This window comes from Eumetopias jubatus, unplaced genomic scaffold (assembly GCF_037043125.1).
Source record: "Eumetopias jubatus isolate StellerSeaLion01/CBP00866 unplaced genomic scaffold, mEumJub1_p1.0 scaffold_9, whole genome shotgun sequence".
NCBI classification, from domain to species: Eukaryota; Metazoa; Chordata; class Mammalia; order Carnivora; family Otariidae; genus Eumetopias; species Eumetopias jubatus.
In genome coordinates, this window is record NW_028274815.1 from 101,931,831 (window position 1) to 101,951,846 (window position 20,016).

Genomic DNA, 20,016 nt, shown 5'->3' on the forward strand with positions numbered 1-20,016 from the left:
ACTATGGCTTCCAGGTTCTTCTGGCTCCTTTGCCCTCATCCTCCTGCTGACATCACCCCTCAGAGGGATTCCAAGGAGCTCTGCGGGCATTCCGGGTGGCAAGGTGGCTTCAGACGGCAGTCATCCGGGCCTGGTGCGCACCCCTAATGTAATTTATGGAAAATACCCACGTGGTATATACAAATATCCATGGATGAGGAGAAGACGAACTCTGCCCCGGCGGCAGATCAGCGCAGTGCGTTTATGTCAAAATACCGGAGGTGACATCTCCTTAGTACTCCCTGGCCTCTTGGAACTGCTTGATGTAATCTTCGTCCGAGGGGCTCTCCGTGCACTTCTGTCCATTGTTGGGAGGCCGGGCCTCGTTGTATCTGCTCCAGTCGCCCTTGCAGATAATCCAGGGCAGGACGTCCACCTTGTAGTGGAGCTCCGCTGAGAACTCGGTGCTGATGAGGTTGGGGGTCCCTGCCCCTTTGCCCCTGGTGATGAGCTGCATGTTGTCGCCATAGCAACAGTGCTGGGCGGCCAGCGTGGTGCTCTCCAGGGACAGCATGGAGCGAATGCAGTACCGGGCCGTGGGCTTGTAGATCTCCAGCTTCTCCTTGGGCCCACTGGCGTCCTTCCAGCGGAAGTCCTTGCGCTTGATGCGATCGAAGATGTCTGCGGTGCTGTAGGCCACCTCGGTGGGGTAGGAGCACGGGCAGCTGGGCAGGTCATTGATCACCTTGTGCATGTACTTCTTTAAGAACTCACTTTTGCAGCTCATCCATCGCTCGCAGCTGTCTGTGTCTGAGAAAGACCACAGAGAAACCCGCTCACCACATGCAACACCGGGGGCAGGTTAACATTGAAGTCAACTCCTCCCCTCCCAGGGGCAACCCCTGCTGTCCCCTGGAACCACCAGCCCTCGGTTTGGTCATGCTCACCCCCCTTGAACTTGGGAACTTTATTTACAAGGCAACCTCCTCCCCACTTTATACTATGAAAAATGTTCAGACACAGAAAAGTAGAGAGATGATACGTCAGCAGTGACTACCTGTCAGCAATCACCTAGATTTAACCATTACAGTTGCCTCGTCGGTCTTGTTTCTTGAAAATATATGATATTATTATCCCTGAATTTTAGTAGGCATCTGGAAAAAAAGGGAGGATAGGGGGCCTATAACAAAATGAACAATAATTCAGGGCAATTTTGAATCTCCTCTTTAAGTATCTGGTGACAAGGTAGAAAGTGCCTCAAAGGCAAACTGGTAGGACTAAGTTTTATTTGTGCCACTCACTGACTGGTTTAAGCTAGAGCTGGTGGCCTAATCTCTTAACCACAGGCACCAGAGAGTGACGATCCCTGTAAGCAAATCCACATGATAAGATGCCTCAAAGAGGAAGGGGCTGGTGGCCCCTGCTTTTAGGGAACTTAACATTTAGGCCAGAGGCCACTGACCTCTAGGCTTCCAGCCAGAATCTGCCCCTAGAGGTTGTTGTATTTGGACCTCACAATATTAAAAAATGTTGAATTCATTGCTAATTAATTAATTGTTGTAATAATTTAAGACTTAGGTGGTTCTAGTTTATTAATGTGGATTCCTGGTTTTATGTGAAAAACCAAGATATGTTTGTGCTGGGCCTGCCCTGCCCCATGGGAACAACTGGCCCCAGGAACAGGCCACTTGTGTAAGCCAAGGGTGAGCAGAAAAAATCTGCTGGGGTTGTCTGGGGGTGAGGAAAACATTCGGTGTCACCAGGACAGAGTTTATGGGGAAGGAAGGCTGTTGGTGTCAGATCTTGGGGCTCTTCAGTGCAGTTTAGGCTTGTTCAGAGGGCACTAGGGAACCGCTGAAGGTTACTAAGGACAGTGAGCTATTGGCTGAGCTGTACAGGAAGAAGACATATTCAGCACTGGTATCAGTTGCCAGAGTCCAGGTGGGAAGGGAGAGAACAGGAGGAATCAAGCATGCTCAGAGAGTTAGCGCCGCCGGGCCTGGGTGGGCTTGAGGGGAAGGAGGAGAGACATCAGGAGTGACTCCCCAGCTCTGACCCAGGTGCCTGGGAGGCTGGCGGTGCCCGAAGAAGGAATCAAGTGGCCAGGATGGGGGTGGGGTTGGGGGCAGTTTGGAGGAGGGCTCAGTCTTCTCTTCAGTGGAATGAGGAAGAGAGGGATGGGGCGTCTCTCAGGAGCTCAGAAAGTCCTGGCCTAAGCTGAAGAGCGTGGGATCTTGTGTTCGGCTCCCTGGGATCGAATTCCAGCTCGATGGAATTTGTAGCTCATGCCCTTGTGCAGGTATAGTCTCCATCCTGGGGCTTCAGTATCCCTCATCTCTAAACTGGGGATGAAAAGAACGCCTGTCTCCTCAAGAGCGATGAGGATTCAACTGGAGGGACATAGGGAGCCGGCAGCACAGGTTCCAGGGTGCTGCCAGCGGGGATGTGCTAAGGCTCCATTCAGGCCTGAGTTCTAAGATTCCAGCCCTGTGAGCCCTGGACTGAACAGTAGTGAGAGAATGCAGGCTCCCTCCTGGGAAATGTGTTTCTGCAAAGCCAGGGAGGGTCTCCTCCATCGGGCAGGTCTTCAGAAACAATATTCAGTGAGGCCCTAGAAAATGGCTTGGTTATTTTTCTTCCAGTGTGGAAGGTCATCATAATTCATGTACCTACAGAACATATACTGACTCATTTTTATCTATCGAACTTGGTAGGTGTTCAGTGTGATGGGCACGTTCTAAATGCTCTGCCAATATTAACTCATTTAATTCTATAATAGCTCTACAAGGGGGCCCTATTACCTTGTACCATTTTACAGATCAGATAACTGAGGCACTACCAGCTTGACAAATGACCCTGTGCAGATCAAGCTGTGTCCCATCTCAGCGAGGCTTCTTCTGTTTGTCCTTCTCTATCCTCATTCCATGCTTTCCCTTGCCCTGGAAGGTTGTCCTATGTGGACTCTATCAATGGGCCCCTTGAGCCCTGACTTCTCGTTGGGTCAAGCCAAAGGGAGGACCTGGCCAGAGACCAGGGGGAGAGAGGAGAGTGAGGTCAAAGTATTTGTTCCTGTGGTTCCTCCCTCATTGTTGCAGGTTGGCTACATCCTTCTGAGAGCCCCGAGTGCTGGCAGGTAGACCTCTCCATACAGCTACTCTGGTTCCTTCAGGCCAAGGGGTGGTAAGGGCTCCCCACTGTTCTGTCCAACCCTTCTTGGTGTCCATTCTACCCTGCTCATCACACCTTTGCCAACATACCCTCATCAAATGCTCCTCAATTACCTGATTCCAGTGTGTCATGTTTGTTCCTGCCCAGAACCTGATTGACACCCATCCCTGCTCATCTCTGTGTGTCCTTAGTCCCGCCTCAGGTGTGGCTTTGTGCTACTGGACCTATCCTCTTCAAAAAAGCAAGCAGCTACCTGTTGCAAGGTGTGCAATATGGAAAGACCTGAGAAGCTCTCTGCCCCCAAGAGACAACCTTTGTTGCTCTACCATTTTTATGTAAATTTCCCACATTTAGTCTCTAATTTCTTTTGGGGTGACAAGGGTGGGGTAGTCAAATGCATTGTGTTTGCAGAAAGCTCCTGCCAAAGGTAGTTTGTGCATGTGAAGGACTGAGGTAGAAGCCCTGGGTCACACAGGATGTCCAAACTGACTCCTGTTTGACCAAAGTTGAAGAAGTTTTGGGTGGCACGCAGACATGTGACAGAAGGAGTCTCACCTTTCTGCAATAAAGAATGGCATCCTGAAGCACATGAAGCTATTTTTGAAAAGGAAGCTTTTCCCTTGCACCTGAGTAGTCACTTGCAATTTGGCTTGGTTCATGTGGATTGTGTTTGGTCTAGCACTTTCGAGCAGGCAAGGAGCAGGGTATGCCAAAGGTTTACAAAAAATGTATGCGGTAGAGGGAGGCAGTCACAATACTGAGAGAGCTCCTTTCCCCTCCTTTTGCTACACAACCAAGACCAGCATTGCCTGACTTCTTGGGGACACTCAGTGAGGACTGTCAGAAGAGATTCCATGTGGCCTGAGGCCCCAGTGGACACTGAATCCATGCTGAGGAGAGAGAGGCCCTGTCCCACTTCTTGCCATGGAAGCTGGGTAGCAAGCAAGGAGGACACAGAGGGCTCTCTGCTCTGCTCAGCCTGCTGCAGGAGGCGCGGGATGGCTTTCTCTTGCTTGGAGTATATTCAGTGAGCAAGAAATACGCTGGGAGAACTGGACCCCATAAGAGGGAAATGAAACACTTAAATGGATCCTAGGACGGGATGGCACTGCAAAGGTAAAAGGAATCTCCAAAATAGTAAATCAATATTTGGATTAGAAAAAAGGGGGAAAAGAATCTCCTTACCAACTTCAAACAGTTTGGTGGCATTAAACTCTTCGCTTCCCGCCAGGAGACTCACTTCGGTGGCAGCTGTCCTGAAGGTGTCTTCAATTCCTAAACACAGACAGGAGCTCATTTTTCCCTAGTTATATGGAAAAGGTGACCACCCCCCCCGACCTCCCCAGCAAATCAAGAAACAAATACACCTGAACAAAGCCTTTTTTGTATTCATTACTACTCTTGGGTAGGAACTTGCCAGTGGAGAAACAGTAAAAAGCAGGTAGTAGAGCATAAAATATATTAAACCCCCAGATACCATTTGCAGCATGAAATCACATCCAAATGTGCCTGAATGAGTCTTAAGGAACTCATTCACTAGGCCCCGGAATGGGGTTTGGGGCAGGAGGGAACATGTGTCTGTCTGCAAGACTGTCTGGTGGTGTCAGGGTGACAAACTGGATTAGAGGCAGTGGTTAATATTTTGTCTAGTGGTCAATACCAGTTTTCAGGACCGACTGACTGGGTTCAAATCATTCCTAGCCTGTAACCTCGGGCAAGCCACTTAACCTTCATGTGCCTCAACTTTCACATCTGCAAAATGAGAAGATCCAAATGCCCCACCTCATAGAGTTAAATGCAATCGATGACTTATGTGTAAAGAAAGCACTTCCAGCAGTAAGGGGTGAGTATTAGCTGGTAATTTCCCCAGGAGTATTTTCTAGCTTATTTTGAGGATATAGCAGTCCGCAGCTAAAGAGCAGATACCTCACATTCTAGGACATCTAGCACTGCCCATGATGCTTCAAAGAGAGTGAGCTGGGCTTGTCATTACTTGCTTTGAGTGGCTGAACCCAGTTTGTCTCGTACTTCCTGGTTTCCCTCTCCCTCCCTCAAAATACCACTCCCATCCAGGCTTCCCTTACAAACAGGATTGCTGTGCTAGCTGAGGCATCTGAGGAGGCTGGGGTGGTGGAACATGGTAGTCTATGTTGGTGGAGAACCTTGGCTGCCTGCAAGGCATGACTTGATTTCCTTTAAGGGGCTCTCTCTGGCTTTATGTGAGGCCCCTTGAATTTATTTGTAGGGTTGACCTAGGGGACAAACTTTTACAGTGTAATCACTGCCAGGAGTTGGGGGGGGGATTGCCTGCTCCATGACTCTTTCCAGTAAGGCTGAGAATCAACAAACCAAATAAAGAAAGAGATCCTGTAAGAAAAAAAAAATCCTTCATGTGCCAAAGGAACCCTGAAACACTGGACGGTTGGCCCAGGAACAGAGAGGCAGAAAGGATGGAAGAAGGGCAGGGTCAGAAGAGAAGAAAATGTATGAGCAGGGCTACTGGGAACATTGCTCTAGGTGGTGAGAGAAAACAAGAAGGAAACATTCAAAATGGTGGCAGAGAAACATTCAAAATGGTGGTCACCGGGTGGTAGACTTGGATCCGGGTACCAGCTCTGGACAAGAAAACAAGAGGCAAGCCCCCGAGCCCCAACACTAAATGCTGTCTGTATCCACGAGTGGCTGAGCCCCATATCCTTCCTCCTGGTGGCAGTGGAAAAGATTAATGGTTAAGACCATGGACTCTGGAATCAGACTGCCTGAATTCAGATTCAAGATTGATCTCTTGCTGCTTGTGTGACACATGCAAGTTAACCCCATGCCTGTTTCCACAGCTGTCGAGTGGGGGCAATAATAAACACCCACTTCATGAGGCTATTGCAGGGATTAAATGAAATAAGGCACATGAAGACCTTAGAAATTTGCGTGATACTTAAGTCCTCAAAAAATCCTATTCTCCATGATCTTCATTATCATCTTTTTTTCTTCTTCATCTTCTTCATATTCTTTCTCTTCCTTCTTTGTTGACTTCCTCCTCTTCCTCCTTCTCTACTTATTATTATTTATGAGTTTATTTCCACCTATCTAAATCCCATCACATCAGACTTCCAACTCAGCTTCATTGTCATGATCATGAGAAAGATCAGGAAAAGCATCTTGATGATTACTCCACTTTCTGAAATCCACCCGCATGCCTGACATAGACCAGAACAGCCACTTGTTAAATTACAGCCCCATTTTCTACATATGCTCTTTGCTAACATATGCATGCCCAATCTGATCTTTCCTCTGTCCCCTCAGAAACCCATTTGCTCTTCTGCTTCTTCTTTTTTTTTAGATTTTATTTATTTATTTGAGAGAGAGAGAGAGAGCACGAGAGGGGGAGGGTCAGAGGGAGAAGCAGAATCCCCACTGAGCAGGGAGCCCAACGTGGGACTCAATCCTGGGACTCCAGGATCATGACCTGAGCCAAAGGCAGTTACTCAACCAACTGAGCCACCCAGGTGCCCACTTCCACTTCTTTTTTGTTTCAAATCTCAGCCTTATGGTCTGACAACTGAGTTCTAGGAGTAGAAAAAGGAAGTCTGGGGGTGCCTGGGTGGCTCAGTCGGTTATGTGCTGGACTCCTGATTTTGGCTCAGGTCGTGATCTGAGGGTTGTGAGATTGAGCCTTGCATCTGGCTCTGCGTTGAGTGTGGAGCTGGCTTGAGATTCTCTCCCTCTCCCTCTGCCCCTCCACTCACTTGCAATCTCTCTCCAAAAAATAAAGAAAGAAAGAAAAAGAAAGAAAGAAAAGAAAAGAAAAGAAAAAGGAAGTCTATATCAACCTCGGACCCAAAAAACAAATAAGCCAGTCAAGAAATGGGTGGAAGACATGAATAGACATTTCTCCAAAGAAGACATACAAATGGCCAACAGACACATGAAAAAATGCTCCATGTCACTTGGCATCAGGTAAATACAAATCAAACCACAATGAGATACCAGTTAGAATGGCTAAAATTAATAAGACAGGAAACAACAGATGTTGGCGAGGATGTAGAGAAAGGCAAACCCTCTTACACTGTTGGTGTGAATGAAAGCTGGTACAGCCACTCTGGAAAACAGTATGAAGCCTCCTCAAGACGTTAAAAATAGAGCTACCCTATGACCCAGCAATTGCACTACTGGGTATTTACCCCAAAGATACAGACGTAGTGAAAAGAAGGGGCACATGAACCCCAATGTTCATAGCAGCAATGTCCACAATAGCCAAACTGTGGAAGGAGCCGAGATGTCCTTCAACAGATGAATGGATAAAGAAGATGTGGTTCATATATATAATGGAATATTACTCAGCCATCAGAAAGGATGAATACCTACCATTTACACCGATGTGTATGGAACTGGAGGGTATTATGCTAAGTGAAATAAGTCAATCAGAGAAAGACAATTATCATATGGTTTCACTTTTATGTGTAATATAAGAAATAGCATGGAGGACCACAGGGGAAGGGAGGGATGACTGAATGGGAAGAAATCAGAGAGGGAGACAAACCATGAGAGACTCTTGACTCTAGAAAACAAACTGAGGGCTGCTGGAGGGGAGGTGGGTGGGGGGTTGGGGTAACTGGGTGATGGGCATTAAGGAGGGCCCATGATATGAGCACTCGGTGTGATATGCAACTGATGAATCACTGAACACTATGTCAGAAACTAATAATGTACTATATGTTGGCTTATTGAATTTAAATTAAAAAAAAAAAGAAAAAGGAAGTTTGGGCATGTGGGGATCAAACTTTATCTGAAATATCTTTCAGATGAAGCCATTCAGAATGTGCGTTTCTTGGAAGAACCCGAGATCCTATTTTAAGCTGGTATTCTACCTGGCAATGGGAACACATGTAAAATGCAAAACTACAGACCAGGAGTTGGTAAATTGTTTTGTAAAGGGTCAGAGAGTAAATATTTTAGGCTTTGTGAGTCACGTGTGGTCTTGGTTGCATATTTCGTCCTTTCTTCCCCCTCCTACTGTTCCTCCTCTTCTTTCTTTTCCTCTTCCTTTTCCTTCTTCTTGACCCTTTAAAAATGTGTTTGCTGTATAAAAACAGGCCACACTTTGATACCCAACTTCTACAGGCAGACACAATTATTTTTTTACCCCCAATATGGCCTCTCACCAAGTTTACAATTAGTTTAGTTTTTAAAACACTGACAAGGCAGTTTATTTTTATTTTTTTATATTTATTTATTTATTTATTTTTGCTTTTGAATCTCTGGATTTTAACGCATTTTCCCAGAGTAGGCAATGCAGTTTAAAGTAATAATTAACTGGGGGCACCTGGGTGGCTCAGTCCATTAAGCGGTTGACTCTTGATTTCAGCTCAGGTCAGGGTCTCAGTGTCCCAGGATTGAGTCCAGCAGGGAGTCTGCTTCAGGATTCTGTGTCTCCCTCTGCCCCTCCCCCATTTACTTTCTCTCTCTCTCTCTCTCAAGTAAATAAATAAATCTTTAAAAAAAAGTAGTAATTAACTGCCAAGTTTCCTCAGTTTCCTCCCATGGAGCCTTTAGCAACTCTCCCGCCTCACGGACAGGGCTACCAGCATGGTTTTCCTGTATGTGTCTGTGAAGTCTCTCATCCTGGCTTCCTTATCAGACCATGAATTTCTCTCTGCATGTGTCTTCAAGGCACAACAAATCCCACATCAAAGGCCCAACTTAACCAGAGTCTCTCCTTTAAATTAAACAAGTACACTGTGGCATTGTCTTCTATGTCATGGCTATTGCAATTGTGCATAAGACTCAGACAACCCATGTTTTCATCCATTCAGCTCATTACTCATCTCTTGTTTCAGTCTGGTCAGAATTCTTATTAGGGAAATGGTTGTCCTTTAAAAAGTCATTTTCTCTAAGGTCTAAATATAAATGAAAAATTTCCCCTTGAACTTGGAGCCACTCCCCTGCATAAACCCACCTGGGCAGTTTGGACGGTCACACGTCCTAGATTCTGTTGCGGTACATGCGTAGCCACAAGACCTGGTCCGTTTCTGGTTGCCGTTCCCACAGGTGACACTGCAGACAGACCAGAGACTCCAGTCGCCCTCACCATCTGTGGAATCTGGAAGGAAGCCAGGGATACGGTCACCAGCCTCGCCCAAAGAGTCCCCAAATCCCCCTTGTCAAGTAGCCTGCCAGTTGTCTTCTCCCATCGTTCTCACCATTAGAGGGGACCAGATGCCAGCTGGAGTCAAAAGGCTTGTGGCTCCAGAGTTCATTTTAGGGATTAGCTTCATGAAAGCAGGGACTCTTCTGAGGTTTTGAGCACTGTGGTGGTCAGCACATAGCCAGGGCCTGACCCGTAGGAGGTGCCCAGGAAGAGCTTCATGAGAATGCATGCATTTGTAGAGTATGGGATCATGCAATACTATGGTAGGTAGTTTCCAAAGATGACCACCATCACTTCCTTCCCTCCCCATACATACATTCATCGAGAGAGCAAGAGTGAGAGTGAGCAAGTGAGAGACAGAGAGAGAGAGAGAGAGAGAGAGAATTTATTTCCCCTTCCCTAAAATCTGAGCTGACTTCCACCCTAGGAGCCTGGCAGCTTCCAACTTTCGCTCTGGGCAATCCAGTCACTCTGAAGGAAGCTGAAGCTAAACCTGTAAATTATGGGCCACCACGTGGAAGAGAGGAGGCACATGAGGGGCCTTAAGATACTACACATGTGAGTGAAGCCTTGTTGAACCTTCTAGCCCTTCCCAGTGGACAGCTGAATAGAGCAGATGCCATGGTGAGCATGGCAACTGCCTTGTGGGACCCTGCCTGAACTCCTGAGCCACGGAATCATGAGAGATAATAAACTGCTGTTGTTTTAAGCCACCGAGTTTTGGGATGGTTTGTTATATAGCAGTAGATAACCGCTATATCATGGGTAAAGCTAGAAATGATCCTTCGAGGTCATCACTTAATATCTATCCAATGAATATTTATTGAGCCCCTTTGTATACCAGACTTAATTCTAGGTATATGGGAAATATCATTAAATAAAACTTTCAAAGATTTTTGTCCTGGTGGAACTAATATTTTCATAATAAGAGTAAGGCAATAATCAATCCACACAAAATGAGTAAGTTACACAGCATATTAGAAGCCAATAAAAGGTATGGAAAAAATAAGTAGACAAAACTAGGGGGGCCTGGGCATGTGAGGGGTGTGAGGAAGGTCGGCATATTATCAAGACTAAGTTTCTCCTTTTAAAATTAAAGAAATTAAGTCCTAGAGTGATTGTGGGGGACTTACCCAAGGTCATAAGGGTAACAGAAAGGAAAGTTGGGGTCCTAGTGCCGAGCCCTTGATCTCCACAGCATGACTCCCTCTGCAGCATCTCTACTCTGTAATAATTTCTCCTGGCTCATCCAGATCTTCCTACAGCCTCAGGGCCTCTGCCAGTGCCAAGCTTGGGGCTATAGGCATGTGCTTTGCTGGGAAGGGGTCCTTTCGGTTCCTAACAGGTCGTGGTGATCGTTATTATGTAGGCCTGGCAGGAATGTAGTCCACACATGTTTCTACCTGCAGTGTGGGCTCTTTGCCAGACTCCCAGGCTGTTGTTTACATGGTGCTCACTCTGAACACTCCTCAGGCAAACACAGGGCCGCTGAGTCTCCTCAGCCCATTAAATGGAGTTGGTCGGGGGTTGGGGGGGCTTGTTCATGGTTGTGTCCTCATCCCTAACCCAGAGCAGAGAGTTTGCCCACACCTTGCCTGCCCCAGGGCCCCCAACCACTTCTCTCTCCCCAAAAGGAATCTTTATGTATTTTGATCTTCTTCTAAAGAAATGGGTTTCCAGCAACACAGCCAAGCCAGATGTTTGAAACTACTGTCTCGTGTGAAGGAGTTGGGCCTGTTTCCCCGGTGTGAGCCTCTTCATCTCTCCCATCTCTTACTAGGCATCAACACATAGAATTGGGGAGGCAAGCTGCTTCCGGAGGGAGAAACCACCTTGGTAGGGGCAGCTGCTGCTTCCTCCAAGACCTCTGGGGTTTGGTATCTCTTGGTAATGTCCCCAAGAACATCAGAGATATGCTTGGAACCATCATGACATCATACTCTCGTCAGGGGGAGCATTCAGGTGCAGTGGGTAATAGGCACACATGAACACACTCAACCACATCCTACACGTACCACCAAGACCAGCTTTGTTGAAGGGAACAACCACAACAAAAAGTCACAAATAAAGATTGTAATGTCATTAGACTCATCAAGGGGGTGGTGGGCCTGTCAGAAAAAGTTTATTAAATCACATAGGTAGAGTTCCTGTCACCTACATGGTGGGTACGTAATCCAATGATGCCAAGTGGTGTTCCTGCTTGGCTCGGCAGAAGCAATGGGACTGTAACCATCTAGAAATCTCTTGCAAACTTTCCTTCCTGTTGCAGTAACATGGAGAGATAATTTTGGGAAATATCCTTGAACTTTGAGATTGAAGTATTAAACCTGCCATGAGGCTTATATCAGAATATTTGCACAAGGTAGTTTCTGGTCTTGGTTTCTTGGATCTAAATTACTAAATGTTAATACTGTGTGAGACTATGTGAAAAATGACTTCCATAACTCCTCTCCCCATACCTACCCTTTGGTTACCTTCCTCTCCCGCTGACCCCAGCCTGGGCTATGTGACTTGCTATGGCCAATGGGAAAATAGCAAATCTAATGCAAACAGAGGCTGGAAGAAAAGTGTTCGCGCGTTAGGGTTTGCCCTCTTGCTGTCGAGAACTCTTCCAGCACCATGTGAAGAGCCTGGGCTGGCCACCTGGAGGGTGAGGGACAGCTGGAGAGAGAACTCAGCCAGCCACCTGTCCAGCCGGGGCCCCACTGCTGAGGGAAGCCATCCTAGACCATCCGGCCCCAGCCAAGCCAGCCCAGAGCTGAAGAACGGTCCAGGCAAACTGCAGATTCTTAAGAGAGAACATGTTTGCTCTTTGAAGCTACTAAATTTTGGGGGTGGCTCCTTAAGCAGCAAAAGTTAACTGTTACAAATGTACCATAAAATTCTCCCTAAAATATGCTTTCTAGATGGCTAGTGGACTCTGGAACAATGAAGGGTTTATTACCCAGTGAGTGGCTTTCTTCATGTTTTTATTTTAAATGCTTACAAAGCCCTTTATTTTCCAAACTTAAAACGTGGTCCCCCAGGGCGCCTGGGTGGCTCAGTTGGTTAAGCGTCTGCCTTCGGCTCAGGTCATGATCCCAGAGTCCCGGGATCGGGTCCCGCATCGGGCTCCCTGCTCAGGGGGGATCCTGCTTCTCCCTCTGCCTCTCTCTCTCTCTCTCTCTCTGTCTCTGTCTCTCATGAATAAATAAATAAAATCTTAAAAAGAAAAAAAAAAACGTGGTCCCCCAAAGTCAGGCACAGAATAGATCCGTCGCCACGTGGCTAATCATTTCTATTAGGCTAGCGATGAAGGGCTAAGCGTGTATGTCAGCTCACTACCCTGAAGGCTCCATAGCAGACTGTCTCAAGATGAATGTCCCAGGAAAGACCCTCCTCTTGGGGAATCTCTATTTGTTTAATGTGTGCGAAGGACAGAAGGCTTTGAGGGCAGCGTTCCTTTCTGCTTTAATAAAACAAGACTGTTCTCATTTGCTCACCTGCTAGGGAGCATCGCTCAGAGCAGAAAATGAATGTGAACAGCAGTAATTGCTAAGATGACGACAATGACAGTAAAAACCAGTCCCTGTGACATCAAAGAGCTCAGTGAGGGAAGAAAACAATCCGCAGTGTACTGGGCTGAGAGCTGGGTTTCAAGCGTGTCATTTGAAATTTTAAAGTAGTGATTAAGCCGTTTCAGGGCACTAGAGTTCTGTGGGTCAGTTATATGTCTGGGCAACTGGAGTGATTTGGGTCTTGACTTGGTCACGGGCAAGCCTCCACCACTAATCTTAGATGGGAGGGGCTGCCAATTTTTGAGGGTCTGCTTTAACCAGCTTCTCTGTCTAAACATACTGATTAAACTGCTATAATCATCCTGTGGGTAGGTGGAAACATCCTCCTTTTATGGATAAGGAAGGAAACTTATCCATATCCTCCATAAAAGGAGGCTCAGAGAGGTTAAGGGTCTTGCCTAATGTCACACAGCTCAAACCTGGCAGAGTTGGGATGAGATGTGAGGTCTCTCTGTGCCTGCCGTATGCAGTTCTATATCCCGGTACCCCTGCAGCTTTAATTCTGGCCCACACTGGCCTCTCTTTTTTAAGACACCCACTTAAGCCTTGACAAAACTCACTGTGAACTCTATTAAAATAGGCCCATGACCAGGCAGAGAATTGTAAAGAATGGAGTCCCAAACCCAGGTTATTTTAAGCAATACCTATCTGGTTTCATTATGCAGGCTATTCAGAACAATTTTGGGAACGGTATACCACTATTTGACAGAAAAATATTTGTTTGGACTCTTTCTTTGTCCTTGACGATACCTTAAGTATCTCTACAGAAGGCATTTCAAATGTAGCACCTCAAATACGGTCCAGAGTGGAGCCAACTCATGGTCACATCATGTTCCCACAATCACCAAGTAGGTCTAACTAACTTCCACCAAATAGGTCTAGGTGTTTTATAACGTAGTCTAAAGATGCTATTCTATTCTGTGTTTTTTTCACCTGGGTTTTTTCGAAGTACTCTTTGGCCATAAACATTTAAATTCTTATTAAAGATGCTACTTTTAAAAATCTGAGATCAACGTCCTCCACAAAGACCAGCTCCTGTGGCAGTTTTAGGATGTCTACACTTCCGTACGGTGGGTCGCACTGCTTTGCCACTGCAAGAACCTCACCTTCCTGGGCCTTCTTTTCCTGCCTCCTTCACAGCACCCAACCTAGGGACAAATACTTAGAAATTGCTTAATAGTTTCTCATTGATTGAAAAAAAGAGCATTCCGCTCCTCTGATGCTGCACAGAATTCTGGAAATCACACATGCCTTCTGAGGCCGTCAGAGAAGCGGTAATTCATTCACTCATTTTGCATGCTACTGAGCGTTTACCACACAGAGTCCTTCTACTCAAAGTGTGGTCCGAGGACCAGCGGTGCCAGACTCATCCACTGCATCAGAAGCTGCATTTGAAAAGACCCCCAGGTTATCTGCGTTCATGTTAAAGTCTGAGAAGCATTCCTTTAGCGGTATGATAAGGGACAAGATTTTGTTTATAAAGTAGACACCATCCTGGTATCTACTCCAAAGATGAGGAAGTTACTAAGAGATACTCCCAAACCATAAAAGATGGGAGTTTCTCCACGGCCCCGGGAGGCTTGCATCAGATCCTGATGCAAGACACTCCACAGGTATTCCAGGCCTAGAAAGCTGGGGTGAAGGTAACTGAGGCAGCCACAGTAACTGCCCTAGTAGAAGTAAAGTCTAGCCTCAAGATTGAAATGGATGATGTTATTCATGTTCATGAATTCAGCAGAGTGTATTCTGTAAGGGCTTTAGATACAAAAGTTTCTAGTCGTGGTCTTCAAAGTTTGGTAAGCCTGAGAATCACCAGGGGCTGCTGGTTGCAAAAAGAATGAAACAAAAAAGCAAAGAAAGACCAACTCCAGGTCTCAGTCCTGGACATTCTAGGCTGCACGCTGGAGTCACTCATGGAGTTCTTAAGACCTGATGCTTGGGCTGCACCCGCAGAGATCCTAATTTAACTGGTCTGAAGAGAAGCCCGGGCATTGGGATTTTAAAAAACTGCTCAGGTGAGTATAAGGAGCAACCAAGGTTGAGGACCGTCACTCTGGAATAGTGGTGCTCAGTGCACCAGAGCCCCCTGGAGGGCTTGTTCAAACACAGATTTTGGGGACCCAGCCCAGAGTGTCTGATTCAATAGGCCTGGGGTTGGGGCCTGAAAATTTACATTCCTGTCACAATCTCAGGCCATGTTGATGCAGTTGATTTGGGGTTCACAGCTTGAAGGCCATTGGTATAGAGGGAAGGGGCTGGGGCCAGGATTGGTAACCTAAAACACACAATCGGGGGATTCTGATAGGGAGGGTCTGAGCTCCATTCTTCAACACAATGTCCCCTGTGTCCTAGGCAAACAGGTTAAGCCAGAAACCTGTGACATGTCAGACTGGCACCCAGAGATCCTCTGGGTTTCTCTTGCTTTCCCTCCCATTTCTGTCTTCCAAGTTAAGCATGCATTTCTAGAAACCACTCTCCTGTCCTAAAGGATATGTTATTTTTTGTTCCCCAGAGAGGCAGAATAACAAAGTGGTTAAGAGAACATACTCTGGGCTCAGATTGCCTGAGATGAATCTTAGGTCTTGACCCGTGAGTTCAAGTTGCTTCACTTCTCTAGGCTTCAATTTTCCCATCTGTAAAGTGGGGTACCTGCCTCAGAGAGCTGATTAAATAAGCTAATATATGTGAGATGCCATGAAGAGGCAGTAGTGCATGGGAAGTGCTATATAAATGTTGGTGACTTATCCCTAGTCCTTTCTCTTGGAAAATAGATAAACTGGACTTCTGGGAAAGGGGAAGTTTTACAAGCCTCCTGGCTAGAAGGAGTGTGAGAGTTCTCTTTCTGCTCCCCTAGCATCTGATGTGTATCTCTACCATGGCACTGTTTTCCTCTATCACTCAACTTTTCTCCCTTGTCCACAGACAGGTGAGATCTTCTTTATGGAAGGCCTGTGTCTTTCTAACTTTTGGATTCCCAGAGCCTAGCACGGTCACAAGGCATGCTCTTAAAAAAAGGTCTTCCTGTTTTGGAAGTTGCTTAGTATCGTTATTAGCGACAGAAATGACAGCTGGTCTTTCTACTGAGAAATGGAGGTAAGGGTGAGAGTACAATGCTGCGAGACAAGTCATTCCCGTCATATAACGTTTGTTCCTAAGGCTGCTTAGGAACCACAAGAACACCGTCATGATGGAGGCACGTGTATGACCTCAGATATTCTTATAACACAAGGCAGGGTCCCTGATTCCCCACGAAGCCTTGCTGGGTCTCTCCCTCTTCTCGCACACCCAGGATGTGTTTCCCAGCTTTCTTTGCATCTAGGTGGGGCCATGTGACCAGGTGTCGCCAACAGAGTCTGAGCAGATGTGATGTGTACCGTCTCCAGCCTGAGGTGGTTAAGAGCACGGGTGCCTTTTCCAGGTTCCGCCTGTCTGTCTCCTTGGCTGCCAACCAGATGCAGAGCATCCAGTGCGTAACTCAGGCCCTGGCAGCTGGTAGAGCTCTAAGAGAGAAGGAGCCTGGATCCCTGAATAACGGAGTGGAGCTCAGTTTCCCCCACTCTGTCTCCCACCCCAACTCAAGTGAAAAGGGATTTTTATTATTTGTCACTGAATTTGTAAGGTGCTTGTTACCTCCCCTCTCCTACTCTAAAAACATGGAACAGGAAGTCCCAACTTGGCATCTTGATATTTATTGGTGGGGAACCCTTCCTTTGACAACCCGTGAAGCACGCATTCCTGTGGGTTCCCATGGGTTGCTCCACTGCCAATGTCAAGCAAGGAAGCAGCTGGACACATCTCTTTGGACTAAGCTGATTTTCAGCATGGATTTTTACAGTAAAATATACAAGGAAGTTAATTTGGCGACTTCTTCATTGTTAGAAATAAAACTAAAACTTGGGGGGAACCTCAAAGACCCCTAACTGAAAAAAAAAATTCTCTCCTAGGATAATTGGTATGATTTAAAAATTATAGTCTTTTCAGAAAAATGTGGCTGTTGGTGCTTCCTTGGGGCTTCTGTGGAACAAAGTCTTTATGAGGTATGCCTCAGAGAAGACCCAAAACCGCATACTGTAAACTGGGTTTTGCTTGGCTCCATGTCCATTAGGTCTCATCATCCTCATTATTCTCCCCACCAATTTTGTATCGCTGGGTGGTAAACTCACCATATTCTGGCTGCTCTTTGGTTTCAAAAGTCCGGTGGCCCGGGGCTGGACGGTCCCACCCCCTGGGGGGGTTGAGGAAGTTGCTGTCATCTGAGGTACTGTCGTACTTATAGTCTTGGTCCCCGCTGTTGGCCCTCGTCAAGGACAAGGACCTCTGCCACCAGGCCCTCCAGTCGGGGGATGGGACTGACCAGCTGGGCTTATTCTCTGGATGCTGATCTTTATCTGCTTCAGAGTCAGGACCGTCCACCACCTCTATGGTGACCTGAAGAATTCAGAACAGGCCAGAGTCAATGAGGAGTCTACAGCCTCCAATCTGGGTACCCTCAGAAGAAAGTCTAAGAGAGCAGAGGGAAATGATGGATGCGTCCCTCATGGAGGAATGCTGAAACCACATGGGGATGCAGGATGGAAAACACTCAGAGATGGCCCAGTGGGCCCAGGACCAGATAGGACTGATGTACATGGGCCTCAGGCTGGGGGGACACAGGTCATCAATGGGGTTACTGATTTACTGATAACTACATTGTGGGGAAGTCTTTAATTCAAGAAGTAAACATGTACTATATGTGCTCCTGAGGTAACACAAGAGTAATTATAATAAAACCAAACACTTATTGAGCATTAAGTCTGTACCAGGCACTGTTCTAAGTGCCCTACATATATAATTTATTTAATCCTCATAACAACCGTAAACGGTTGGTACTATTGATTGGCCCCTATGGTTGACTATCTGCAAAGATGGCCCCAGCAATTCATCCCATCCTTGTAGGTGTGTGCTACACCTCCCATTAAGAAGTGATTCCCTCTCCCTTTCATTCTGGCCTGGTCTTGTGACTTACTTTGTTCAGTAGAATATGGTAGGAGTGACACCGTGACAAGGTTTTGCAGCTTCCATTCTCATTCTCTCGGAATGTTCCTACCACTAGGGTAAGGAAGCCTTACACATAGAGACCACGTAAAGAGAGAGGCGACCTGGTGGAGAACTGAGGTACCTCAGTCAATGGCCGGCTCCAGGGCCCCCGTCATGTGAGTGAGGCCACCTTAGATGCTTCAGCCCAGTTGGGTTACCACAGCCAATACCATGTGGACCAGAGACAAGCTGTACTGGCTGAGCCCTGTTCAAATTCCTAACCCACAGGACTGTGAGCAATCCAATGGTCATCGCTTCAAGCTGTGAAGTTTTGGTTGCTAGACAGCAACAGGTTAGCTTTTCACAGAGAAGTTAACAACCTGTTTAAGGGTCACACAGCTGGTAAGTGGCAGATGTGGATAGTCTAGCCCCAGAGCCCACGCTCTTAACAGCTTTGCCACACAGCCTCTCAAAAAGTCACAGAAGTACCATCCCCTCATGCAAGTAGGGGGCACAAAGGCCACAGGGGCTGGTGGGGGCTGGCTGCCACAGCTTGTGTAGAGGTGTGAGCACAAGGTCTTCAAGATCCACAGCTGCGACTTTCACTCATCCCATATCCCGACCCTGTGTGCACACTCCTCAACCGACCCTCAGGGTCAGAACAGAGAATTCCAAAGCCAAGTTTAGAACTTGCTCTCGAATTTACAGAGCCTAGTTTTAAAGTCACAGGGCTGGAAGAATGCAGTTTCTTGGCTCTGAGAGACAATCAACGTAGAGAAACTTGTTTAAAAATATAATAGAAGACTCACTGGGTTCCTTTGGCCATCGCATAGCCCTTGCAACACCCCCTGGATGAGTTGTGTGCAAATGAATCAGAAACATGTGCTTTGAGTAATCAGCGCAAGATGTACTGGGCAGATGCGTTTCCAGTTTTGCCCTAACCCGACATCTGATAGAGTTGCTGGGATGCTCTGCCAAATTGCACCAGGGTGTGCCCATCCCTGAGACAAACATCCCCTTCCTTGTGTGCTAGGAATGGGGAAATTTGAATTCTCTTTGCTTTGACCTTCCAAGGAAGTTGCCGGGCCGATGCCAGGCCTGGGCTGTGGCCTTGTGCGGTCCAGATACAAGGTCAAGAGTATGGCCAGCAGTCCTGGAGTGTCCTCGGCTGCAGTCGGCCAAGGGTCTCTTTTTTTCTGGCGTGGGATGCCTAGATGGGTAACACTGGCTTTATTCCGCACGATCACAATTCTCCACTCTTGTAAGCATCCCTTGCATATTTATAAGTAATTATGGAACTTTTAGAAATCTTTCAAAAAAGGGGGGAAAAAGGAATCATATGTCTTGTATCACTGCTGTTTGTTGTAATGTCTGGTCGCTGGAGAGTGACTGGGACCCACACGCAACTCTGGAAGGACAAGTGTCCCAAGAGTGCGAAGCTGGGCGGGGCAGGACCGAGCCAGGCAGTGACGGGGCAATGCCGAGCCTTTGGAGACATAACCTTTCTCCTCTGCAGTCTCGTCCCCCTCTGCCTATAGACAGAACAACTGAGCCGCAACAATCGTCTGTAAGGCTATTAAGGGTCTCAGAGGGGAGAAGCTGCCAAGAGCCAGGCAAGCCTGCAATTATGGTAATGAAATCAGTCTCTGGGTAGAAGATAAGGGGGAACATGCCCAACAGTTTTGGTATTCCATTTGTATTCAGACTGGAGTCAAAGGGATTGCCTAAGCAAAACGTGCCCTGCAATTTCTCCAAGCCAGGAATAAAAACAATTTCATGTTTTAAGCTATTACCGTCAATACGATCTCTTTTTCCAAACCGTTGCTCAGATCCAAACAAAACAGATTTGTTGCCTGGCCAGGCAATAAGTAGCAAAATATGAATTTACCCCAAAAACTATATCGATGACTAAATCTCAACAGCTTAGAGGTTTCTTTTTCCCCTTTAATTTCTGGCCACTGCCCCAATTGAATTAAAAGCAAAACAAAACAAAACCCCAAAAAACAAAAAAAACCACAAACCTTAGAATCCACCCTTCCCTACAGTTAATAATGTGGAAATCTCATACTGATATCAAAAGAAGAAATCTAATCCTGAACCTGAAATTTTATAGGCATCCAATTAAAGAAACTTAATGAGCATGATCAGTGG

The 20,016-nt window shown here is 46.7% G+C and overlaps 1 protein-coding gene across 2 annotated transcripts in view; it reads right to left on the reverse strand.

Moving 5' to 3' along the window:
• Positions 1-271: 271 nt before the first annotated feature.
• ISM1 (isthmin 1) overlaps positions 272-20,016 on the reverse strand; it is a 72,253-nt gene continuing 52,508 nt past the window's right edge. For both annotated transcript variants that reach the window (XM_088026247.1, XM_028113021.2), the window contains exons 3-6: positions 17,013-17,277; positions 9,101-9,244; positions 4,333-4,422; positions 272-789 (exon numbers count right to left, since the gene is read on the reverse strand). In XM_088026247.1, coding sequence (XP_087882373.1) covers positions 272-789; positions 4,333-4,422; positions 9,101-9,244; positions 17,013-17,277 — 1,017 coding nt within the window. The remainder of the gene's footprint in view (positions 790-4,332; positions 4,423-9,100; positions 9,245-17,012; positions 17,278-20,016) is intronic.